Raw genomic sequence first — 25,135 nt, forward strand, 5'->3', positions numbered from 1 at the left:
ACATTCTGCTCCAAAAGGTGCCCCCTTAATTGCAGCCAAAATGTACATTATAAGCTAGATTAGCAGACTGACTCTTTAGGAGCCTCCTCACACGCGTCAACCTCAAACGCGGCCATCGCGGTCTCTCTCTTTCTGTCTCTCTCTCATAACCGAGCACATCAATGTGTGTGTGTGTGTGTGTGTGTGTGTGTGTGTGTGTGTGTGTGTGTGTGTGTGTGTGTGTGTGTGTGTGTGTGTGTTTGTGCGTGCGTGTGCTGTGTGTGACCACATAATGAACTCTCTCTCCAACACTCGTATCGTTGCCGGGTTATTTTAGAGACCCCCACAATGATCATATTGTAACTCGAACCCTGGTCACATTGTTGTCTGTCTTTACTAAAACTAATGATGATATGTATCAAACATTTGTGTTTCAGAGGTCAGTACCACAGGCAGAGAGCAGAGTCTCCAGTACCCAGCTGTCTGTCTATGAAGAGTGACTGGTCTAAAGGACACCCTCCAAACTTCAGTAATGAACCTCAACCTGGACCTTCAGACACAAAGTAAGAGAACTGGTTATGGAAGCCAAAACCTGAGTCATAATGATGAAGGAGAGCTGTTGTCTCATTTAGAAGTTTCCTTCACTGTTACATTCCACACTATGAGAGGACTATTGATGAAGCAAAGCTTGTAGTGAAGCTATGAAGGAAAGACTGTGCAAAGAGAAAATAACTGCTCACCGCTCTGCAGTACAGCTGTTCTCCCAAAATGGATCTTCTGGATCATGTTAGCCAGAAACTCAAAAAAAAAATCAACAACATACTTAACAACTTGCATGTTGGAATTCACTCAAAGACAATATTCGCAAACATCTGTGATGTAAATTTTAATTCACAATAAATATTCTGAATGAATATAACATGTTGTAAACTTTATTAAATCATCTTTTCGTCTTGTATTTCTCTAGTACAACGTTGGAGAAGAAATGTTTTGTAAAAAACTAAAAATCAACTAAATAAACTTCCACAATGGTCTGCTCACCTCATCTTGATAGCCACAACAGCTCACTGCTGGCCACACGCATAAAACAGGAAATAGCCACAATCAGCTCACTGCTGGCCACACGCATAAAACAGGAAATAGCCACAACCAGCTCACTGCTGGCCACACGCATAAAACAGGAAATAGCCAACCAGCTCACTGCTGGCCACACACATAAAACAGGAAATAGCCACAACCAGCTCACTGCTGGCCACACGCATCAGACAGGAAATGGTTTACACACCAAAATGTCCCCAAATCACTGAAAAACCCATTTCAGGAAAACAGGTGATTTAGACAAATACAGACAGTGATTGATAATGTAGATGAACTGTAGTGGAAAACAGCTTGCACACTTCCTCCAAGCCGTAGTTTAATGAGGAAAAGTTTGGATCCTACATTGAATCTTCGTCAAGGTCAGGAATGTTTGGAGGGTGAAACACACCCATATATATAACATTGCAAGCATAGGCTGATAGGCTCTAAAACAATCAACACCTCCCAGGGTGGAGCGCATCCAAACATAAGTGGGCTTAAAAGAGAAATAGGGGCAGAAAAATGAGCACCGTTAAAAATGATCTGAACATACAGTATAGGCTATATTAGGCTGTATACTGTATAACCCAAGCATGGTATCAGATGCAATAAAAGAATAAACAAAAATTGGAATCCATATAAACACCGTTCTACACAATATCAAGTTAAATATAAAAAAATATTTACTTTACACGTTGTTGCAGCATGATGCTATCTGAGCAACAAAAGTTAGTTAAAACTTGATTTAGAATTATTTTTGAGATACATCTTAATGTTTTCTGATCAGTCATAATACATTGCCTTTGTCCCTACAGAGAGAGGAAGAGGAGCCTAGGTGTTGTGAAGCAGCAGCTGTCCTGCTGTGCATTGTGTCAGGAGGTTCTGAGGGATCCAGTCTCTACCAGCTGTGGACACTGGTTCTGCACACAGTGCATCACCTCATACTGGGACCAGTCTGCTTCATCAGGAGACTCTGCCTGTCCCCAGTGTGGAAAAAGATCCAGAACAAGACCTGCAACTCAGTCAAACCAACTCAGTCAAACCAGCATCGCTCAATGTAAGACTGGGGGTATGTCTACTCTGGTCACCATTTCTAAAACTATAAACAACAGCATATTATTAAACACTTGCTCATTCTTTCTTCTCTTCCAGTGGACGGTGCTCTGTTGGAGGTTTTAGACCAGCATAAGATCATTCTGATAAAGAGATGTGGATTTGTGACAGAAGGAACTGAAGCAGGAACTGGAACCTCCCTCAACAGGATCTACACTGTGCTCTACATCACAGTGGGACAGATTGAAGGGGTTAATACCCAACATGAGGTGTGGCAGCTGGAGACAGCATCCAAGATGGAGACCCTCCATGACACTCCAATCAAGTGCCAGGACATCTTTCAACCCTTACCTGGCAAAGAGACACACATCAGAGTAGTTCTGACGCAGGGTGTGGCTGGCATTGGAAAAACCTTCTCAGTGCAGAAGTTCACTCTGGACTGGGCAGAGGGCTTAGAAAATCAAGATGTCAATCTGGTGATTCTGCTTTCGTTCCGGGAGCTGAACTTGATCAAAGATGAGCAGTACAGTCTTCTCATGCTGCTCCATGTTTTCCATCCAACATTACAGATGGTCACAGCAGAGAACCTCTCTGTCTGTAAGGTTTTATTCATCTTTGACGGCCTGGATGAAAGCAGGCTTTTGCTGGATTTCCAGAACAATGAGGTTGTGACTGACGTCACACAAACATCATCAGTAGGCGTGCTGTTGACAAACCTCTTCAAGGGGAATCTGCTTCCCCTGGCTCTCCTCTGGATCACTTCCCGACCTGCAGCAGCCAATCAGATCCCTCCTACATATGTCAACAGGGTAACAGAGGTACGAGGGTTCACTGACCCCCAGAAGGAGGAGTACTTCAGGAGGAGATCCAGTGATGAGGAGCAGGCCAGCAGAATCATCTCACACATCAAGGCATCCAGGATCCTCCACATCATGTGCCACATCCCAGTTTTCTGTTGGATCACCGCTACAGTTCTGGAGCACATGTTGACTACAGACCAGAGAGGAGAGCTGCCCAAGAGCCTGACTGAAATGTACTCACACTTCCTGCTGGTTCAGACACAGAGGAAGAAGCAGAAGTACGTAGAGAGACATGAGATGAGTCAACTGGAGTTGATAGAGACTGATAGGGAAGTTCTTCTGAAGCTGGGGAGGCTGGCATTTGAACATCTGGAGAAAGGCAACCTCATGTTCTACCAAGAAGATCTGGAGAAGTGCGGTCTTGATGTCAGAGAGGCCTCTGTGTTCTCAGGAGTCTGCACAGAGATCTTCAAAAGAGAGTGTGTGCTCTTCCAGAAGACGGTCTACTGCTTTGTTCATTTAAGCATTCAGGAGTTTCTCGCTGCAGTCTACATGTTCCACTGTTACACAAACATGGATGAGAAGGTACTGGACACATTCCTGGGAAAAGACTGGCGTGAAAGGGATATATTTGACGACAGTAAAGATGAAGACCCATCCCTGGTTGTTTTCCTCCATAGAGCCATGAACAAATCCCTGGAAAGTAAAAATGGCCACCTGGATCTCTTTGTCCGTTTCCTTCATGGCCTCTCACTGGAATCCAACGAGAGACTCTTGGGAGACCTGCTGGGTCAGACAGAGAGCAGACCAGAAAGCATCCAGACAGCCATCAGCAACCTGAAGAAGATGACCACGAAAGGCATATCTCCTGACAGAAGCATCAACATCTTCCACTGTTTGATGGAGATGAACGATCACTCAGTACATCAGGAGATCCAACAGTTCCTGAAGTCAGAGCACAGATCAGAGAAGAAACTCTCTGAGATCCACTGCTCAGCTCTGGCCTACATGCTGCAGATGTCAGAGGAGGTTCTGGATGTGTTGGACCTGGATGCCTACAACACAACAGAGGAGGGACGACGGAGACTGGTCCCAGCTGTGAGGAACTGCAGAAAGGCTCGGTTAGTCCTGATGTGAATATTATCCACATTGTAGAGCAACCTTCACACCTGAAGCCATAAAATTACACTAAAGATATAGTATAGTTTATTTGTTTATTTAAAAGGATCCCCATTAGCTGCCGCCAAAACGGCCGCTAGTCTTCCTGGGGTCCAAACACAATACACAATACATTACAGCAATTGTAACTGTAGACAGTAAAGTTCAGTAGTAAAATAACATAGTAAAAAAATAAGAAATAGTAAAATGCAGTGGAATACAGGAGAATCACAGAGTAAAAAGCAGTATATAAAACAAAACAAAACAACAACAATAGTTTGGTCAGCTAGTTATGTAGCTGGCCAGCTACATTAGATCAGCTGATCTAAAAGACACTATTCTAAGACATACTATTAAAAGAAAGACATAATGGGAAGTAAAGTTGTGTGTTCAAAGTGTGTTTGCTGGTGTTAGTGAGTGCAGATGGGATCTAAGTTTCCGTTTAAAACCTACCCTCCCATGGATGGAGGAAATGTTTACTGGCAGACAATTCCAGGACATTATAGATCTGTATGTGACTGTTTTCTTCATAAAGTTGGCTTTGGGTCTAGGCAAAGTCAACTGACCCCTGCTCGCCCCTCTGGTAGAGTGTCTGTGAGTACGTGAGCAATAAATTATGCTGTCGAAGAGAAAGCCAGGAGTTTGGGTATGGATAACTTTGTGAAAATGTACAAGTAGGATTGATAATAGTTTCTGCTCAACAGTAAGCCATGTGAGACGTGTATGCATTTCAGCTATGCTAGACCTAGGGGAGCACCCAAGGACTAGCCTAGCTGCTTTGTTTTGTGCAACTTGTAATTTTTCAAGAAGACCTTTAGCTGCTGATGACCATACCACAGACCAGTATTCCAAATGACACAGAACCAATGAGGAAACAATTTGGCAAAGTGCCGATGATGTAACAAATAATGCACATTTCCTAGTAATTGCAACAGCTCTGCCCATTTTCGCGACCACTTTATTGATGTGATCAGACCATGATAATGTGCAGTCCAGCCAGAGTCCTAGAAGTTTTACTGTTTTTACTTGCTTTATAATTTTATCATCTATCAGTATGTTAATTTTAGGATTCTGTGATAATCTAGGTTCAAGTATACATACTACTGCATGCGCTGGGACGCGTCATCAGTGATGTTAACTGAGGTCGTGGGGTGTTTCGGGTCTGTCAACATCATACACCCTCGCCCAGTAGACCCAGCCGAGGCCGATTACGACCCCGACCCGCGTCCCAGAAGCAGCCGCTCACGGATCAGCCTTCCTACTCTGTCTGCAACGTTGCCCGCGGAAGGGTTGATCACGCCCAATCCGCTGCAATAGAGTTTAGTGCTACACCGCAGTATTGTGAGACCTTCGGTGCATGGAGGTCTAAGGCCCTGTGGGGTGATTCCAGGCCGGGCACCTCCTTCGTCTCACCAGAACCTCCTGTGGCAAAAGGCAATCCTACCATGCCGTACCATGGGCAGGGAGGATGCCTCAAGGAGGCCTGTGCGCTGCACGTCATACACCTGCGACGAGCACCTCGCTCTAGCCTGAAGGACCCAGGCCGCGCCGATGTTTACGCAGATTTTCAGGAGGCTGATCCTTAGCGTTTGTGGATTTCTCCCTCACGAGAGAGCCAGGCTGGGGTGCTAAAACCCATCCCGTACCGGATGCCGTCTCTCCGACCGTCAACTGTCTCTCCAGCTTGTCACCAAACTATACTTGGTTGTCACCTAGTCTATTCCCAAGTGTCACTGGCCAGGGGGAGCCAGGGGTTTCGGTTCAAGTATACATACTACTGCATGCGCTGGGACGCGTCATCAGTGATGTTAACTAAGGTCGTGGGGTGTTTCGGGTCTGTCAACATCATACACCCTCGCCCAGTAGACCCAGCCGAGGCCGATTACGACCCCGACCCGCGTCCCAGAAGCAACCGCTCATGGATCAGCCTTCCTACTCTGTCTGCAACGTTGCCCGCGGAAGGGTTGATCACGCCCAATCCGCTGCAATAGAGTTTAGTGCTACACCGCAGTATTGTGAGACCTTCGGTGCATGGAGGTCTAAGGCCCTGTGGGGTGATTCCAGGCCGGGCACCTCCTTCGTCTCACCAGAACCTCCTGTGGCAAAAGGCAATCCTACCATGCCGTACCATGGGCAGGGAGGATGCCTCAAGGAGGCCTGTGCGCTGCACGTCATACACCTGCGACGAGCACCTCGCTCTAGCCTGAAGGACCCAGGCCGCGCCGATGTTTACGCAGATTTTCAGGAGGCTGATCCTTAGCGTTTGTGGATTTCTCCCTCACGAGAGAGCCAGGCTGGGGTGCTAAAACCCATCCCGTACCGGATGCCGTCTCTCCGACCGTCAACTGTCTCTCCAGCTTGTCACCAAACTATACTTGGTTGTCACCTAGTCTATTCCCAAGTGTCACTGGCCAGGGGGAGCCAGGGGTTTCGGTTCAAGTATACATACTACTGCATGCGCTGGGACGCGTCATCAGTGATGTTAACTAAGGTCGTGGGGTGTTTCGGGTCTGTCAACATCATACACCCTCGCCCAGTAGACCCAGCCGAGGCCGATTACGACCCCGACCCGCGTCCCAGAAGCAGCCGCTCATGGATCAGCCTTCCTACTCTGTCTGCAACGTTGCCCGCGGAAGGGTTGATCACGCCCAATCCGCTGCAATAGAGTTTAGTGCTACACCGCAGTATTGTGAGACCTTCGGTGCATGGAGGTCTAAGGCCCTGTGGGGTGATTCCAGGCCGGGCACCTCCTTCGTCTCACCAGAACCTCATGTGGCAAAAGGCAATCCTACCATGCCGTACCATGGGCAGGGAGGATGCCTCAAGGAGGCCTGTGCGCTGCACGTCATACACCTGCGACGAGCACCTCGCTCTAGCCTGAAGGACCCAGGCCGCGCCGATGTTTACGCAGATTTTCAGGAGGCTGATCCATAGCGTTTGTGGATTTCTCCCTCACGAGAGAGCCAGGCTGGGGTGCTAAAACCCATCCCGTACCGGATGCCGTCTCTCCGACCGTCAACTGTCTCTCCAGCTTGTCACCAAACTATACTTGGTTGTCACCTAGTCTATTCCCAAGTGTCACTGGCCAGGGGGAGCCAGGGGTTTCGGTTCAAGTATACATACTACTGCATGCGCTGGGACGCGTCATCAGTGATGTTAACTGAGGTCGTGGGGTGTTTCGGGTCTGTCAACATCATACACCCTCGCCCATTAGACCCAGCCGAGGCCGATTACGACCCCGACCCGCGTCCCAGAAGCAGCCGCTCACGGATCAGCCTTCCTACTCTGTCTGCAACGTTGCCCGCGGAAGGGTTGATCACGCCCAATCCGCTGCAATAGAGTTTAGTGCTACACCGCAGTATTGTGAGACCTTCGGTGCATGGAGGTCTAAGGCCCTGTGGGGTGATTCCAGGCCGGGCACCTCCTTCGTCTCACCAGAACCTCCTGTGGCAAAAGGCAATCCTACCATGCCGTACCATGGGCAGGGAGGATGCCTCAAGGAGGCCTGTGCGCTGCACGTCATACACCTGCGACGAGCACCTCGCTCTAGCCTGAAGGACCCCAGGCCGCGCGGATGTTTACGCAGATTTTCAGGAGGCTGATCCGTAGCGTTTGTGGATTTCTCCCTCACGAGAGAGCCAGGCTGGGGTGCTAAAACCCATCCCGTACCGGATGCCGTCTCTCCGACCGTCAACTGTCTCTCCATCTATAATTAGAGCCGAAAATAATGCACATTGCTTTTTATATATTCAGTATAAGTTTATTTGCTTTTATCCAATTATATATAATACTTAGCTCGCTAGACAGAACATGGTTAAGTTCAGTACATGTGTGAGCCGCATAATAAATAGTAGAATCATCTGCATACATGGTCAAACTAGCCTTACTGATTGCATATGGCATATCATTTGTGAAGAAGGAGAAGAGGAGAGGGCCGAGACAACTGCCTTGTGGGACCCCGCAGTTCAGGGTCCTAGTGCTAGATAGTGCCCCATTAAAATAGACTCTCTGTGACCTGGCCGACAGGTAGCTCTTGACCCACTGAGTTGCAGATGATTTAAATCCATAACACGTAAGTTTAGATGTTAAAATTTCATGGTCGATCACATCAAATGCTGCGCTGAAATCAAGCAGAACAGAGCCAACGAGCTTTGAGCTGTCAATAGAGGTTAGCCAACTATCACACATCTGAGTCATGGCAGTACAGGTTGAATGACCAGGTTTATACGCGTGTTGGAACTCAGTTGTTAATTCATTGGCAGAAAAATAACATTGAATTTGCTCATAAACATTTTTTTCTAGCAATTTTCTCAATACTGGTAAAATGCTGATGGGCCTGCTGTTTGGACCGCAGAATGTAGTTTTTGTATCTTTAGGAATAGGAATAATCTTACCGTCCTTCCACAGCTCTGGGCATACGCCACTGATCAGACATCTATTAAAAATGTGACAAATAGGATGAGAGACGTGCAGCGGAAATTTTTAACAACTTGCTATCAAGCTGGTCCGTTCCAGCAGCCCCATCAACAGGCAGTGAGCTCAGCAACATTTCTACCTTTCCCACACTGACTAGATGAAAATCAAAGGTGCAAATCTTATTTTTCATTATGGATTTTTTTACAAGTTCTTCAGAATTAGACTTGATGGTGTTGTCCATGTTTTCTCTGAGTTTGGACACCTTCTTCACAAAATATTCATTAAAATAATTAGAAATATCAAGTGGTTTAGTCAAGTAGACACCGTCCGATTCAACAAAAGACGTGCGGGCGGTCTTACCATAATTTCATTCAGTACGCCCCATAATTTTTTGCTGTTATTGCCACTGTCAGAGATCCTCTGCCGATAGTAAGCTCTCTTATTAACTTTGTTCATTTTAGTTACCTGCCTCGAGACAGTAGGTCGGCGCTGTAATTCAGCCGTCCCGGCAGATAGACCGCCGACACTGACAGGAGACGGGGATACGCCCACAGGTGAATCTCCGCCGCTAACTGGTTCAGCGCCTTCGACCGCACACCGCCCTGTTTGTTCAGGTGGGCGATCGCCGCCATATTGTCCGAGCGAATCAGCACATGGCGTCCATGTATGATCCGCTGGAAGTGAAGCAGAGCCAGGCGAATCGCCTCCAGCTCTAGCACGTTTATGTGGCGAAGCTCCTGAGCCTCCCACCGGCCGTTTGCCGACAAATGCCCGCACACCGCACCCCAACCCCAGAGGGAGGCGTCGGTGCGAATCACTAACCTGAGCGGGACAGGGCCCAATCGAGTGCCCCTCGAGAGGTAACGGGGGTCTGCCCATATGGCCAGCGCCTGGTGGGCCTGACCTGTCAGAGGAACCCTGCGATGACGGTCCCTGGCCGGATCCATACGCAGCCCGAGGAACCAGATTTGGAACGGACGCATGTGTAGCCTCCCCAGAGGGAGCACAAGCAGTGCCGAGGCCATCAGGCCCAACATGACTGCGCACTGATGCACTGACACCGAGGAGCACAGACTTAACGTCCTCGCTGTCCGCACCGTGCGAGCCTGTCGCTCCGGCGAAAGGCGGGCTCGCATAGCCCGGGAGTTTAGCTCGAGCCCCAGGAAGGTCGCCGTCTGCTCTGGGGCGAGGCAGCTCTTCTGCCAGTTCACCAAGAACCCTAAGGTTTGTAGGTGATCGGTCACCACCTTGGTATGTTTTGTGGCACCGACCCTCGAGTCGGCCACAATGAGAGCGTCGTCGAGATAAAGGAAGACGCAAATCCCCCTCGCGCGGAGGGGGGCCAAGGCTGTCTCCATGCATTTCGTGAAGGTTCGCGGGCTCAAAGACATGCCGAAAGGCAAGACACAGAACTCGTAAGCCTTCCCTAGGAAGGAGAACCTCAGGTATTTCCTGTGCCTCTTGACCACGTGTACATGGAAGAATGCATCTTTCAGATCCACGGAAGTAAAGAAATCCCCCTGTCTCAACGCGTTGAACAGGTGGGAAAAGGAGAGCATTCGGAACGGGAACTTCCTCAGCGTCTTGTTGAGATGCCGAAGGTCCAGAATTGGACGCATGGAGCCATCCTTCTTGGGCACGAGAAAGTACCTGTGGTAGAAACCCGAGCGCACCTCTGTCTTGGGAACCGAGCGAATCGCCCCTTTGGCGAGGAGCGAAATAACCTCCTTGTGGAGTATGTCCATGGACTCCCCTTCCACGGCTGTATCGTGGGTCCCATCAAACCTGGGCGGGGGCCTGGCAAATTGCAGGGCGTATCCCTTCTGGAGGGTGCACCGCAACCATGGGGACGGGGAACACAGACGCTCCCAGGCATCGAGCCTGTTGGACAAAGATGGTCTCTTGTGACCGAAGGGGGCGGAACCCGCCCCCTTGGTCATGAGTAAATTGTTGGGTACCGGGTTCTGACCCGGTATCTTGGTTGGGGAAGAAAATGGGGGGGGGCAGGACATAAGAGGCTATGCCCTCCTGCCGGTTTCTTACGCGGGCTCCGCCTACTGACGTACTACTGGCGTAACCCCCCCGCCGTGCGTCTTTCGCAGGCTGGGGGGACCAAGGAGGCAAGGCTCTCTTTGGACCGCCGCACGCGGACTTGTCCGCTCGTGTGGTCCCCAGGAGAGCTCCCGACCAACAATGGGCCCATGGCACCATTGATGGTGGGCTTGTCCCGGGGGCCTCTTGACGGCGGGTATGAGACCCTGGGAGAGCTCCCGCCCGAACTCGGGCCATGGGCACCGAGGACGGTGGGCTTGTCCCTAAAGCTACAAGCCGAAGGCTGGCCCTGAGGCCAAGCCTTGGCGAGCTGCCGTCCCCGCCGGGCGTACCGCACCGGCGAGTGACGGGCTGGGTAGGCCCCTGCTGAGTCCCGGCCCGAAGTTGAGCGCTGAGCTCCAACAACGGTGGGCTCATAGCCCCCCCCCCTTCCCCCGGGAGGTGACTAAGTATTGGACTGGTTACCCGCTCCCCGTGCACCCCCCCGCTTTGGGGGGCGGGGGCCGCGCACCCTGGCCTGCCGTGGGACCCAGGACGAGCCCACTGTGGCTGGGTGGGGCGCCTCCAGTAAAGGTGCCCTAGGTGGGGCTCATACCCGCGGGCGTGGGGTGGCTCGTAGGTAGGCCCCGGAGGGCGACTCTGTGAGCGCGCTTGCACCTGGAACCGGCGGTCCTCCCCTCTTCGCCTAGGCATGAGGGTACTGACCGCCACGGAGTCCCGCTGCCGCTTCTCCAACCGCTGTGCCAAATCCTCCACGGAAGGACCGAACAGTCCCTCCGGAGAGATCTGGACCCCTAGTAGCCTCCTCTTATCCTGCTCCGGGAGCTGGGTGAGGTTCAGCCACAGGTGACGGTGAGTCAGAACGGAGAAAGCCATGACCTTCCCGCTGTTCTGCGCCAAGCAGTCGACCATACGCAGGGCGTAATCCGTGGCCATCCTGAGCTCTGTAAATAGCTCGGGGGCGGGGTCACCCTGCATCTCCCGCATGAGTACTGCCTGGTAACCCTGCAGGATCGCCAGGTTGTTGGTCATGGCGGCAGACTGGCCCGCCGCCAAGTAAGCCTTCTCGGCCAGCTTGGCCGTTAGTTGGCACGCCCACGACGGCAAGGTGGGCCTCGCGGGGTTGGGGACCAGGTGTCTGGCCACCATTTCCTCGAGGGGAGGCATCGCGGCAAACGCGAGCTTATCCCCCCCTTCTAAAGCTGACCACGGAGCCATGCCCGCGCAGCCTCCTGAGGCTTCTCCCATCCCATCTGCACCGCGCGCACCACGTCTATACAGACGGGTAAGAGGGGCTTCGGGCGGGGCGCCTGTGGTGCCTGGCGTGGCTGGAAGTAACATCCCAGCAGCACTGACTCGGGGGTGGGGGTGGTTCGGCCCGAGCGATGCCGAGCTTAGCTGCGGCCCTAGACATCACCCCTTGAAATTGTTTCTGGTAAGGCTCGTTGACGCTCGTCTCCGAGCGGGCCCCTACCAGAGAGGTGACAGTGGTTACACCGTCCCAGTCCTCCCCGCCTGACATCTCCTCTTGGGGGGTGTCTAGGGGGGGGACGACTATGGGGTCGTACGGTAAGAGCCCACCCCGTTCTAATACGGGATCGATGGGCTCATCCCCCCAACTCATAACCGAGCTTCGCTGCGTCTGCTGCTCAGGTTGGACCGGAGAGACCTGCTCGTCAGGTAACTCCCCTTCGACCGAGTGGTCGGACCATCATAGGAATACACAGATATATATTTCAAATTGCAAATGTATTAATTGGTCTGTTAATCTTAAATAATCTGTTTCGAAACAATATCACATTGGCAAACTTTTTTAACATTATGAGTTGGAAGATAAAATTCCTAAACTCCTCTTTTGGTGTTTCAAAAGAGAACACCTGTAAACACATTTGTCTGTAAAGTTGACAAGTCTGACTGAAACATAACGTACAACAACCGCTCATCGAGGATTCGTTTCTGTTCATTCTATATTTCATCCTTCCTGACTGCCAGAGTGGTGTTTTAATGAAGCACTGGATATCTCTGTCCAGAAGCTGTTTTGACCGTTTTACAAGCTACTCATCATTCATTCATTCATTCATCCCCAATGCCTGACATCATTGTTTCTTTATCTTCTTCCTTCAAGCACATTCTCTTCTATAAGACCAGCAGCACATTTAGGTCACATGGAGATCGCTATGAACCAACAGCAGTGCACCACAAATACACACAGGCAATAGAAAATCAATTTGATAAAATAATGGTTTCTTCATCACGAGGAACCCAAAAATGCTGAATCAAGTGTTTTTAATGAAGGAAAAACTCATTTTGAAGCTGTAACAATCAATGTATCTGTCATGTTTTACTGTGGATTGAATCACTATGTTGAAATCAAAACTAAGAAGGTAGAGAGGAGAAGAGAGTCACATTTCTTCCCCGTTCCATCTGTGGATAGTGTCTTTCTATTGGTTGTCCAAAACCACATGACCCAAACAAATGCATTCTATTGGCTGCCCTGGCTTCTTTACACACAGGAGGAACATAATGGTGAGTGAATGAATGAATGAGAGGCAGGAGACCTGTGGGACATAACGTCAAAAAATAAAACAAAAATATATATATGTTTAGAATGCGGCCTGTGGGCGACTCATTGGCTCCATGCAGGTGACAGGCGCCCGCGAGCACCGTGTTGGCTGCCACTGGTCTTAACGGGCGTAACGGTAACACATTACAAAGTGATGTGGTAACGGAGTAAAGTAAGGCATTACTGTTACAGTTTCAGTAATCACATTACAGTTATCTGCCTAACAGATCATTACTGTTATAGTTTCAGTCATCACATTACAGTTACCTGCCCAACAGATCATTACTGTTACAGTTTCAGTCATCACATTACAGTTACCTGCCTAACAGATCATTACTGTTACAGTTTCAGTCATCACATTACAGTTACCTGCCTAACAGATCATTACTGTTACAGTTTCAGTAATCACATTACAGTTACCTACCTAAGAGATCATTACTGTTACAGTTTCAGTCATCACATTACAGTTACCTGCCTAACAGATCATTACTGTTACAGTTTCAGTCATCACATTACAGTTACCTGCCTAACAGATCATTACTGTTACAGTTTCAGTCATCACATTACAGTTACCTGCCTAACAGATCATTACTGTTACAGTTTCAGTCATCACATTACAGTTACCTGCCTAACAGATCATTACTGTTACAGTTTCAGTCATCACATTACAGTTACCTGCCTAACAGATCATTACTGTTACAGTTTCAGTCATCACATTACAGTTACCTGCCTAACAGATCATTACTGTTGCAGTTTCAGTCATCACATTACAGTTACCTGCCTAACAGATCATTACTGTTACAGTTTCAGTCATCACATTACAGTTACCTGCCTAACAGATTGGTCGTTATTTAGGTTTCATTCTTTAGCCTCTTTAACCTCTTTATTGGTGTAATATCTATGAAAGATTCCCCTCGTCTCATCCTGCCTTCAGGTCAACAGCAGAGCCCCTCCTCCTCATTATAGTAGTGACATCATGTTTGTTAATGAACACAGTTCTTGAGTTCAGAGTACTCTGTTTAACAACAGTAATATATAACATTTACACAAATCATGAAAATAAAATTTGTATTCATTTGTTAAAACAGGTTTATAGTATTGTGTAGCTATATCCTACACTGTAGGATATAGGCTATAGTAGAGTTTTTATCATTCCTTGTGTATTTTTCTGTTTGTTCCTACAACCCAGCTTTTCTGTCTGTTCTTGTATTCTTGTATCTCTTTGGCTTGTATTTGTAAAGCACCTTGTAATTGTGCTATAGGCTATATAAAATAATTATGAGAGCTGGAAATGAGCTGCACAGATGGAAACCTTTGCATAGAAACAAAAGCAAGGAGGATTTTGAGGCTCAGATTCGATTTTAGATTTTCAGTTTATGGGCTGCAGTATTTGGTCATGTTTTTGACCCTATGCTGGCTGCTCATTACACTGCCAGTAGCACAAAGTAGCCTAAATGGTAAATGGTAAATGGCCTGCATTTATATAGCACTTTTATCCAAAGCGCTTTACAGTCAGTAGGTACATTCACCCAGTGAATGTACCCAGCCTAGTACATTAGGGCTGAGAACTGAATCACTGTTTTACATTCAGCAAAAACAAGCTTGGTGCTTCTATTCATGTGCTGATATCCGCTCGTTTCAGAGTGAAACTGCAGTAGTGCACATAATGGCTTTTCATTGTCACTTTTAATGGCCCGTTTCTCACTTATCACTGTACAATGTAACATGATGATCACTTGGCTGCAGCACTGACCATAAATGCCATGGAGCGTGTGGGGAGCTGGTGCACGGTCTGCCCAGGAATGCGCTACGGTGACTCGCTGGACTATCTGAAGCTTAATTAATTTGAATTGCAACTGCGCAAATACAAAGGCCAAACAATGCGCACAGTACTTTGCAACGTATTGACACGGAATAGAAGCACAAATGTCTCCAGTGGAGATGGGAGTCAGGAGTGTTGGTGGCAGAGAAAACGACAAGAGCTGTAGAGAAGCGGTTTGCCCGCGTGTAAAAACGACAAAGTGAATGTAGCTGACACCATAAGCGCGATTTAGCTGAGGTAAAAGAACTCATTTAAATGTTACTCATTTAAATCCTGCGACCAATGACTGCATGTTACGCTGTCATTGGTGTTACGCTGTGTAGATGACTGTCACTTTGATCTTGAGTTCCATGGACATTTTTCCTAGGTGCAAAGCCGCAAAATAAAAAATACTTCCTTTTTCTTTTCTTTTTTGCGGAGGTAGCCTATCAAGTCTTTTCAAGTCAAAACGCTCAAGTCCAAGTCAAGTCACAAGTCATTGGTGTCCAAGTCGAGTTGCAAGTCTTTGTTGATTTTGTCAAGTCGAGTCTAAAGTCATCAGATTTGTGACATGTGACTCAAGTCCACACCTCTGGTATTACATGACATGGTCTTTTTATGCCTCCGCCGGCGATAGCCAGGCCGGAGGCATTATGGATCCGGGGTGTCCGTCCGTCCGTACGTACGTACGTCCATACAATGTTTGTTAGCGCGATATCTGAGGAACGCCTTGACGGAATTTCATCAAATTTGCCTCAAACATCGACTTAGACTCAAGGATGATCTGATTAGATTTTGGTGGTCAAAGGTCAAAGGTCAATGTCACTGTGACCTCTCGAACGCCATTTTCAAGCTTGTTAATGCGATATCTCAGGAATGCCTTGACGGAATTTAATCAAACTTGTCTCAAACATCGACTTGGACTCAAGGATGAACTGATTAGATTTTGGTGGTCAAAGGTCAAGGTCACTGTGACCTCTCAAACACCATTTTCCAGCTTGTTAACGCGATATCTCACGAATGCCTTGGCGGAATTTCATCAAATTTGCCTCAAACATCGACTTAGACTCAAGGATGATCTGATTAGATTTTGAAGGTCAAAGGTCACGGTCACTGTGACCTCTCAAACGCCATTTTCAAGCTTGTTAACGCAATATCTCACGAATGCCTTGGCGGAATTTCATCAAATTTGCCTCAAACATCGACTTGGACTCAAGGATGAACTGATTAGATTTTGGTGGTCAAAGGTCAAAGGCCAAGCTCACTTTTTGCAGTTTTTGCATACCGCCCCAACAGGAGCACAGCGGAGCAGTAGCACACGTGCTCCACACCGCCCTCTCCCACCTGGAGGGGAAGGACACCTATGTAAGAATGCTGTTCGTGGACTACAGCTCAGCATTCAACACCATAGTACCCTCCAGGCTGGTAAGCAAGATCAAGGTCCTGGGACTAAACACAGCAATGTGTGACTGGATCCTGGCGACTCAATCCTCCAACACCATTGTGAAGTTTGCAGACGACACAGCAGTTGTGGGGTAGAGGGTCCCAAAAGCACGCACAAATCGCTTGAGGGACAGTTTCTTCCCGCAGGCTACGAGACTCCTTAACATACACAAATAGTGTAGTTGCTGTACTGTACCGTACTGTAGCTGCTACCATTATGTATGTCTAATGTTTAATTGTATGTTTAATTAGGTATATGCTATTTGCACCTGTACGTCAAATACGTCGAATTTAAAATGTTTAAGCACGTCTAAAGTTTGCACATGACATGTGCACCTATGTGCAGTGAATATGCCACTGTCTCTGACTTGTCTTATCACTCTACTGCCTTATTGCTTGTTGTGTCTCTTGTTGTTGTTTTTTGCACTCATATGCCCTGTTATATTTGTACTATGTTGTAAACGGAGTCCACAGCACAAGAATTTCACACGTGATACTTGTACCACGGAGTGACAATAAAAATCTTGAATCTTGAATCTTGAATCACTGTGACCTCTCGAACGCCATTTTCAAGCTTGTTAGCGCAACATCTCAGAAATGCCTTGACGGAGTTTCATCAAATTTGCCTCAAACATCGACTTGGACTCGTTAAAGCGATATCTCAAGAACGGCTTGATGGAATTTCTGCCAATTTCGCTCAAATGTTGACTTGGGCGCAAGGATGAATGGATTACATTTTGGTGATCAAAGGTCAAGGTCACTGTGACCTCTCCAACGCCATGTTCAAGCTTGTTGTAAGAAATCTGGGTACTCTTATTAAAGTTGCCATTGAAACTTTCTATTTTCCAATGGCTGTGCTTCGACACCCTTTTTATTTTAAGAGGCCAGTGTTTTTCAAGACACACAGGAAGCAGACTTGGGAAAAACATTGTTATAAATCACACCCTTTTTACATTCGTAATAACAGAAACTGACTTCCTGATCTCCTGGGATGCTGCAGACTCCTGAGTTCGTTTTCATCAAAGGGAGATTAACAACGAAAGGATTAAGCACAGTTTCTGGGAGTGTTTAATCAGCCATTCGTGTCAAGGACTGAGTGATTTGCTTAACTGAATACACGTCTGACCTGACAAAGGAATGTCCAGATGTCTTTGTTCACAGGAGTGACTATGAAAACCTAGTATGATAGAACTATATTAATGAACTATGTCTCCTTGTAAAACGAACATTTTTCTTATAGGAAATGTTATTTTGAGCAAAAGCATGTTTTTCCAGTTTAAATCAGACTTTTATTTCCGAAGATACAAGTTAATGTAGTTTTTACATTTTAGTGGGTGGAGCTATAGTGCCACCTAGTGGAGAATGAAACACACCACCACATGGTCTGGATAGGTGATTTTAATGCAGAAATATGTGGTAAAAGATGTTTTCCTTTCTTTTCTTCAAATTAAATGTAGGCTAGGCCCTATTTACAATATATGAGAGCCAGAATTAGCCACTTTGAATGAGTTTGAATAAGAATCATGTTTCTTCATAATTGTCAGATTATGCATGAAGATTGTTGAAAATGATAACTCATTTGATGAATTGTGTTTTTTTTTAATGTCCTATAAACAGAAATGTTAAGCCATATGTAACATGATTGATTAACTCTGTTTTGGATGGGGAAAATTGGAAACTTAAGGCTATTTTTGTACAAGATGGTTAAAAGTTAATTACCACGATCTGGGCATGGCTTTGGGACAGCCCAACTAATTTGCATATTACTTTGGGGTACAAAGCGAGACTCTGAGAGAGAGAAGTGCTCTTCAACTAAACTAAAAGAAACACGGGGTCAACAAGCCAGCCCCCGGGACACACAAGGTTCTCCTCCACCAGGCTCTTCTCAGATCCAGCGGCCACAGGTCTGAGAGAGAAGGCCTTGACTCACTTCCACTGTTTTCGATCTTAATTTACAGCTTAAAGAAGTGATCTTTATATAGCTAGAGACGTCTCGCGATTATAAAGCTTTACCTCTTTTCCCTGTTTTCGGTTTATTTTCTTAAGAAGTTAAAACAAGTATAGACTCTTTTCTTCTCTTGACCCAAGAGAGAAAGAGAGTGAACGTTTTCGATAGGCGTCTAACAGAAGGCTCTTTGACCTTCCCTCCTGTCGTGCCCACCATCTAAGCCTTGAAGAACACCACTTGCCTGAAAGACGGCTGTCTCTCAACCAAGTAAGAGAAAGACAGACTTGCTACTGGAACGACGGCGTATTGCGGACACGGACATCCACGTGACCTGCCAATAGCCTGGATACGTCTCAGAATGTAAGCTGGCTCCTTATACTTACGAATGTGGTGAAATGAGTGTGGTGCAGTCCAGAAAATTAGATTTGATAAAATTTAAACTAGTCTCTTTCCTTTAGTCTAGTCTCCTTTTCCCCCTCCTCTTATCAGAGTTAACTACCGGGCGTGTCTTATCAACGCTTTGAAACGTGCATATAGCCTATGACTTTGTGTAATCAATCTATACTCAATATGATGAAATAATGAACCTTTTTGATGTGGTATTTGTTGATAAATCAGTGTGTTTTGGGCCTCAAGGAGATGGCTAAAATGTAATGTTTCAGCTGATGATTTTGAAATAAATACTGTTGTTTTGAAGGTAATGGTCTACCTCTTATTGTATATTATTTGAGTAAAATCAGATGCTTGGAATCGTTTCGCCAAATAAGAATTTTACTTCCTTCAGGAAAGCATTGATGTGCTTCTAATGTGTCCTTCGGCAAATGTGGCCCATAGCTACATGAAACGGGGTGGTGTCCCTACTTGATATGCAGATTAAGCCTTATTAATGTGCGTATCAAATTAAAACAAATTAAATATTTCTACATTGTTAACGCCATATCTCAGGAATGCCTTGATGGAATTTCATCAAATTTGCCTCAAACATTAACTTGGCCTCAAGGATGAACTGATTACATTTTGGTGGTCAAACTTCAAGGTCACTGTGACCTCACAAACGCCATTCCCAAGTTGGTTAACGCAACATCTCAAGAACGGCTTGATAGAATTTCTTCTGATTTGGCTCAAACATAGACTTGGACGCAAGGATGAACTGATTCCATTTTGGTTATCAAAGATCAAGGTCACTGTGACTTCTCGAATGCCATTTTCTAGCTTGTTAACGCGATATCTCAGGAATGTCTTGATGGAATTTCTTCGAATTTGCCTCAAGCGTCCACTTGGACTCAAGGATGAACTGATTACATTTTGGTGGTCAAAGTTCAAGGTCACTGTGACCTCACACACCCAATTTCCAAGCTCTGTAACGCAACATCACAGGAGCGCCTTGACGGAATTTCTTCCAATTTGCCTCAAATGGCGATTTGGACTCAATAATTAACTAATGGCCAGCTAGCAAGAAGGCCATCACGAAATGCTGGCTTCAGAAGCACCGCCCCCCGGTGGATATGTTTATAAACATTGTAGAACAACTGCACAGAATGGAGCAACTAACTTTTAGTCCGAGGTTACAAAAAGAAAAAGGGCAATCACTCTGGTACAAATGGACAGTTTTCCTAACTCATAGAGCGGAGATGTCTGGGCCTCCTTGAGTAGGGGACAGAACGGACGATGTGGAACATCAGCCTCTTCTCAATTGTTTCTGCCTGGAGCCTGTCTGTGGACTGTTCTAAGACGAGGGTTGCCAGGGACGTCCTGCCGGCCCCTGGGCCAGACGTTGGACATGCCTGTTAAGGGAAATGACTCCTGCTATTACCCCGTTTTACATTTACTCTTTTTCTTTTGTCAAACTGTATTGTACAAACTGATGTGCTGTGTATGTTGTGACCTCTCCTGACCTCCTGTTACATGACTTTGCAAAAATGACGTAAAAATAAAAGTATTAAAAAAAAAGAATGAACTAATGGCAGAGGCATAAGTCTGCGTTGCGGTCGTTCTAGTTTATCTATGGTAGTGTCATGTTAATCCTGTGTTGTGCCTATAAAGCTTAGGCATTTTTTTGTCATTTTCTAAATCAGTAAATCCCACAACATGTTGCGCCCATGGTGCATCGTCTCCAGAGTCTCCACCCTAGAAATAAAAAAATCCATATATGTATTCTTTTCTGCTTGGTTTCTGCTTACACAGTCTTCTACACAGTCTATAATGCAAATTATTATTTACGCTCATGTACTATTGGGGATGGATTCCGTCCCTTTTTTTTATTCGTATTACGCCAATTTGTGCATCTTTGGTCTGAACGGTATCTAACTAGGCCCCATATATGTAACAACTCATCTTCCATAAATCTGTGATCACAGACTGTCTGGCTGTGGACTCTCAGAGACTGACTGTGAAGTCCTGTTCTCAGCTCTGAGCTCCAACCCCTCCCATCTGAGAGAGCTGGACCTGACTGACAACAAGGTGCAGGATTCTGGGGTGAAGCTGCTGTCTACTGGACTGGGGAGTCCACACTGTAGACTGGAGAGTCTGAGGTCAGACAGCATATTTTATTTCTGTACTGACATCAATATTATATTAATATTGTGGTGGCACTTAACTTGAGGATGTCTCTTACGTATAGCTACATGCTTAATTCTGTATTCAGATTGAGTGGCTGCAGCTTGTCAGAGAGCTGCTGTGCTTCTCTGGCCTCAGCTCTGAGCTCCAAACCCTCCCATCTGAGAGAGCTGGACCTCAGTAACAACAACCTGCAGGATGTGAAGCTGCTCTCTACTGGACTGGAGAGTACACACTGTAGACTGGAGAGTCTCAGGTTAGACAGTATTTTATTTATGTACTGACATCAATATTAGATGAATATTGTGGTGGCACTTAACCTGAGGATGTCTCTTACAGCTTGGTTTGTGAAAGTATAGATGCCAGAATCAAATTAATAAAAAAAAATGTCTCTGATTTAAGATGGAATGAGTATTATGTGATAGCTACATGCTTTATTCTTTATTCAGATTGAGTGGCTGCTGCTTGTCAGAGAGCTGCTGTGCTTCTCTGGCCTCAGCTCTGAGCTCCAAACCCTCCCATCTGAGAGAGCTGGACCTGAGTAACAACAACAACCTGCAGGATGTGAAGCTGCTGTCTGCTGGACTGGAGAGTCCACACTGTAGACTGGAGACTCTCAGGTCAGACAGCATTTTAAAATATTTTTTCAGTTCAGTGTTATAAGTGTTATGTGAATAATTTCTGAATGTTGTGATGATGACAAAACAGCACGCACTAATTCACTCTTCACTCTACTTCATTCAAGCAGCAGCATGTTGTAGTTTTGGGGTTGGCTGTTTCCATTTGAGGAAAAAAAACATTTTACAAAATCCTTTGTCGAAATCCTTGAACGCTCTGACTTCGAGATTATATGGTTTCCTGCATGTTTCCTATCAGGGGTATTTTATATTGTGAATTATATCTGTATCTATCTCTCTATCTATCTATCTTGCAAGCTATAAGATATTCATCTGAGACCAACCTCTGACACCAGAATCTTTATGCAAGTATATTTACATCAGATATCTACATGCTTTATTCTTTATTCAGATTGAGGTGCTGCAGCTTGTCAGAAAGCTGCTGTGCTACTCTGGCCTCAGCTCTGAAGTCCAACCCCTCCCATCTAAGAGAGCTTGACCTGAGTAACAACGACTTGCACGATTCAGCATTGAAGCTGCTGTCTGCTGGACTGGAGAGTCCACACTGCAGACTGGAGACTCTCAGGTGAAATCAGTTTACAGTTTTTCTCTGATTTGACACATTTCTCCAAACTAAGGTCTGTTACATTACATTACATCATTCAGCAGATGTTGTTAGCCAAAGCAACTTACAATACACATTTTTTCAACAGTAGAGAAATCAACTATGCAACTGTCTATAAGACATAAGACTTTCTAAATAGCACTTGTAGAATGTAGTTTGAGAAGGAATATATAACTTTAAGTAACATTAGTTGGATTTTTTTGTCCCTAAGAATAGGGAAAAAGATGTTAGTTCAAGCTGGAGCCTGAAAAGGTGTATTTTTAGTCTCCACCAAAAGATGTGCAGTGATTCAGTCATCCTGACCAAAGGAAGGGGGGGTTGGGGCACCAGGGAAGAGAAGAGTCACGATCGGGATGAAGGACTTTTGAGCCCACGTAGCGATGGAGCGGTGAGGTGATCTGCAAGGGTGGAGGAGCGGAGGGAGCGGTGAGAGGTTTGGAACCTGACCATAGATTGCACATACAGAGGAGCTGTCTGGTGTAGGGATGTTCATCAATTATCGAAAATCGATAATTGATCGTTAAGGATTGGAATCGATCCTGTGGCATTTGGATCGATTTTTTAATTATTAAAAAAAAAAAATTGGACTAGGTTTGGCTGGAATTTGTTCCTCCTCGCCCCACTCCATTGCACAGCCGACTAACGTGAGGTGGAGCTTCATATAGTCTCTAGTTTTCTGGCTGGGCACGGGCCTTTGTGCCAACAAAACTGTTTTAAACATGGGGAATTCACACCGGCATGCGCCGGGGACAGCAGTGTTGGAGAGGAGACACATTGAAATAAAGAGTTCATTGAGGAGAACACGTTGTCTTTCGTATTTTCTGCCATAGGCAAAAAAAAAAAAAAAATATCTAAGTATTAATATGATCGATAATCGATAATTGATCGTTAATTTTCACCGATTATCGATTTTGGAAAATTTTCAAAATGAACATCCCTAGTCTGGTGTACTGCACGGTAGGCCAGTACCACTGTCTTGAATTTGATGCGTGCTGAGAAAGGAAGCCAGTGAAGGTTCCAATTTTCTAAATTGTGTCCATTATTGAATGACCAGAAAAGTAAACACGGGCACACTAATTTATGTAGGCTAGACCTATGTGGCAGTATTTAGGAAGAGCTATATAATATATAATATATATTAGGGTTGTCCCAATCCGATCACGTGATCGGAAATCGGGACCGATCATGTGATTTTCAACTGATCCGGAATCGGGGGGATTTTTATTTATAAAAACGTCACAAAACAAACATGGCAATTCTCACATTTCAGTCATCCAAATAAACAGTCTGTCATTTATTTTATCATTGCAATTTGTCATATTCATCGTAAACACGAGCCCTCTTGCGCAGCAACACACGCAGTTTTAACTTTAGTAGTGGGGAGTGAGCATTGATAACAAGCGACAACTAATCCATTGCAACAGCGCACAAGAGATCGGCCATTTTGGGGCGCAACAAACCTCTCTGTGCTATTGTCCTGTTGTCTGCGGTGCCAAAATGGAAACGGTTCTCTTTTCAATTGACGCTTCTTTCCTTCCATACTCTTTGTTTAGTGTTCGACTAGCCACACATCAGAACGCGATAAAACATACAAAAACACATGTCCAACCATAACTAGATGGTCGCACAGTGGCTAAAACAGAAACAAGACGTAACGTTAGTTAGGGATCATGATTAAACTCACCTACTGTAGGAGTCAGACTAGGAAGAAAAGCCAGAAGTGTTCTGCACTGCCTGCATCATCAGTAAAGTTCCCATAACGAACATGTCTTTTTGTTGTCTGCATCCGTCTGTCTTGTGAATAAAATCTGTCGTTCCTCCATGTTGTCAGATGAAGTGGCCGGACTGCACTCATCTCGCAGATAAAGTTTCAATCATTTTAATCCACACTGACTGTCCTCAGTGACTCTCCGTTGTCTCACTTGTAAGCAGAGCATGCACCCCGCCCCCATCTAGCAAGCACGCTCAAGAGTACCTGGCTGCAGACAGTGGAGGACCTCCACGCCTGATTCTATTGATGTGGCTCATTGGCCGAAACTCGAAACAATCGCAGACAGCCAGTAATGAATACCAGCCGTGTCCAGAGATAGCCTAAGTCAGTGGGTCTCAAACATTTCTGGCTTCAGTACCCCCTTTCCCTGATTTCTGAATCAACGTACCCCCTTTACCTGACTACAACATTTTGCTTAGAAAACTGCAAGATAAAACTATAGCATGAATGATAACTCGCCTTTTGAAGAATATAACATTACAAAATAAGAAATTGAGTGAAAAAGTTGCAATTTGTGCCTTCTGAGCAGATTTATTTTAACGTTTCTTTTATTTTCATGATTTATTGTATTTACCCTGTTTAATGTACCCCTAGGGGTACGCATACCCCAGTTTGGGAACCATGGGCCTAAGTAATTTCTCTCTCAGGGTCCGTTTTTATCTTACAAAATATACCTATTTACTGATTCTAAAATGACTCCATTTTATGTGGAATGGATAGTCCTCTTCTTTGGGTACTAATGGGGGGGAAACCTTTTTCACAAAACAACCTTTCACCTCAAATTGCTAGATTTCAACATGGCGAGTTTGTAGTGAAAAAAACAGTCTCTGTCATATTTTTTCTTTTGTTATTTTGTGCTGCACCATTGATAAGCTGTAAAGATATTTTATTTTGTTTACTTGGTTTAAAACCAATGCTGCACTAACTGAGTTGTGGTTGTGATAAAAGAGCCGTTCAAAGATGTCATATTGGTTGGTTAAAATAAAAACACTTAAACACTTAGAAGAAAGGGGGTAAAAAGCATCCAAGTTGTCCCAACTTGTTGTCCCAACTATTTCTGCAATGCATTGCAGAAATATCGGATCGGGACTCGGTATCGGCAGATACTCAAAATCATATGACTCGGACTCGGACTTGGGGGCAAAAAAAGGTGATCGGGACATCCCTAATATATATATCACTATAATCAGTAACCTATGAGTATAATATATATTATAAAACGGCTCTCTCAAATCAAGCAATCTGATTGGTTCACAGCCATCGTATAAATCCCGTA

At 45.8% G+C, this 25,135-nt stretch overlaps 1 protein-coding gene across 6 annotated transcripts in view; it reads left to right on the forward strand.

Moving 5' to 3' along the window:
- The window catches only part of LOC310782646 (NACHT, LRR and PYD domains-containing protein 12-like), a 179,955-nt gene that overhangs the window by 122,071 nt on the left and 32,749 nt on the right, over positions 1 to 25,135 (forward strand). For all 6 annotated transcript variants that reach the window (XM_083643347.1, XM_083643345.1, XM_083643346.1 and 3 more), the window contains 7 exons: positions 417 to 542; positions 1,872 to 2,113; positions 2,209 to 4,030; positions 20,648 to 20,821; positions 20,935 to 21,102; positions 21,296 to 21,466; positions 21,876 to 22,049. In XM_083643347.1, coding sequence (XP_083499473.1) covers positions 417 to 542; positions 1,872 to 2,113; positions 2,209 to 4,030; positions 20,648 to 20,821; positions 20,935 to 21,102; positions 21,296 to 21,466; positions 21,876 to 22,049 — 2,877 coding nt within the window. The remainder of the gene's footprint in view (positions 1 to 416; positions 543 to 1,871; positions 2,114 to 2,208; positions 4,031 to 20,647; positions 20,822 to 20,934; positions 21,103 to 21,295; positions 21,467 to 21,875; positions 22,050 to 25,135) is intronic.

This window comes from Poromitra crassiceps (genome assembly GCF_964638095.1).
Source record: "Poromitra crassiceps genome assembly, chromosome: 9".
Lineage (NCBI taxonomy): Eukaryota > Metazoa > Chordata > Actinopteri > Beryciformes > Melamphaidae > Poromitra > Poromitra crassiceps.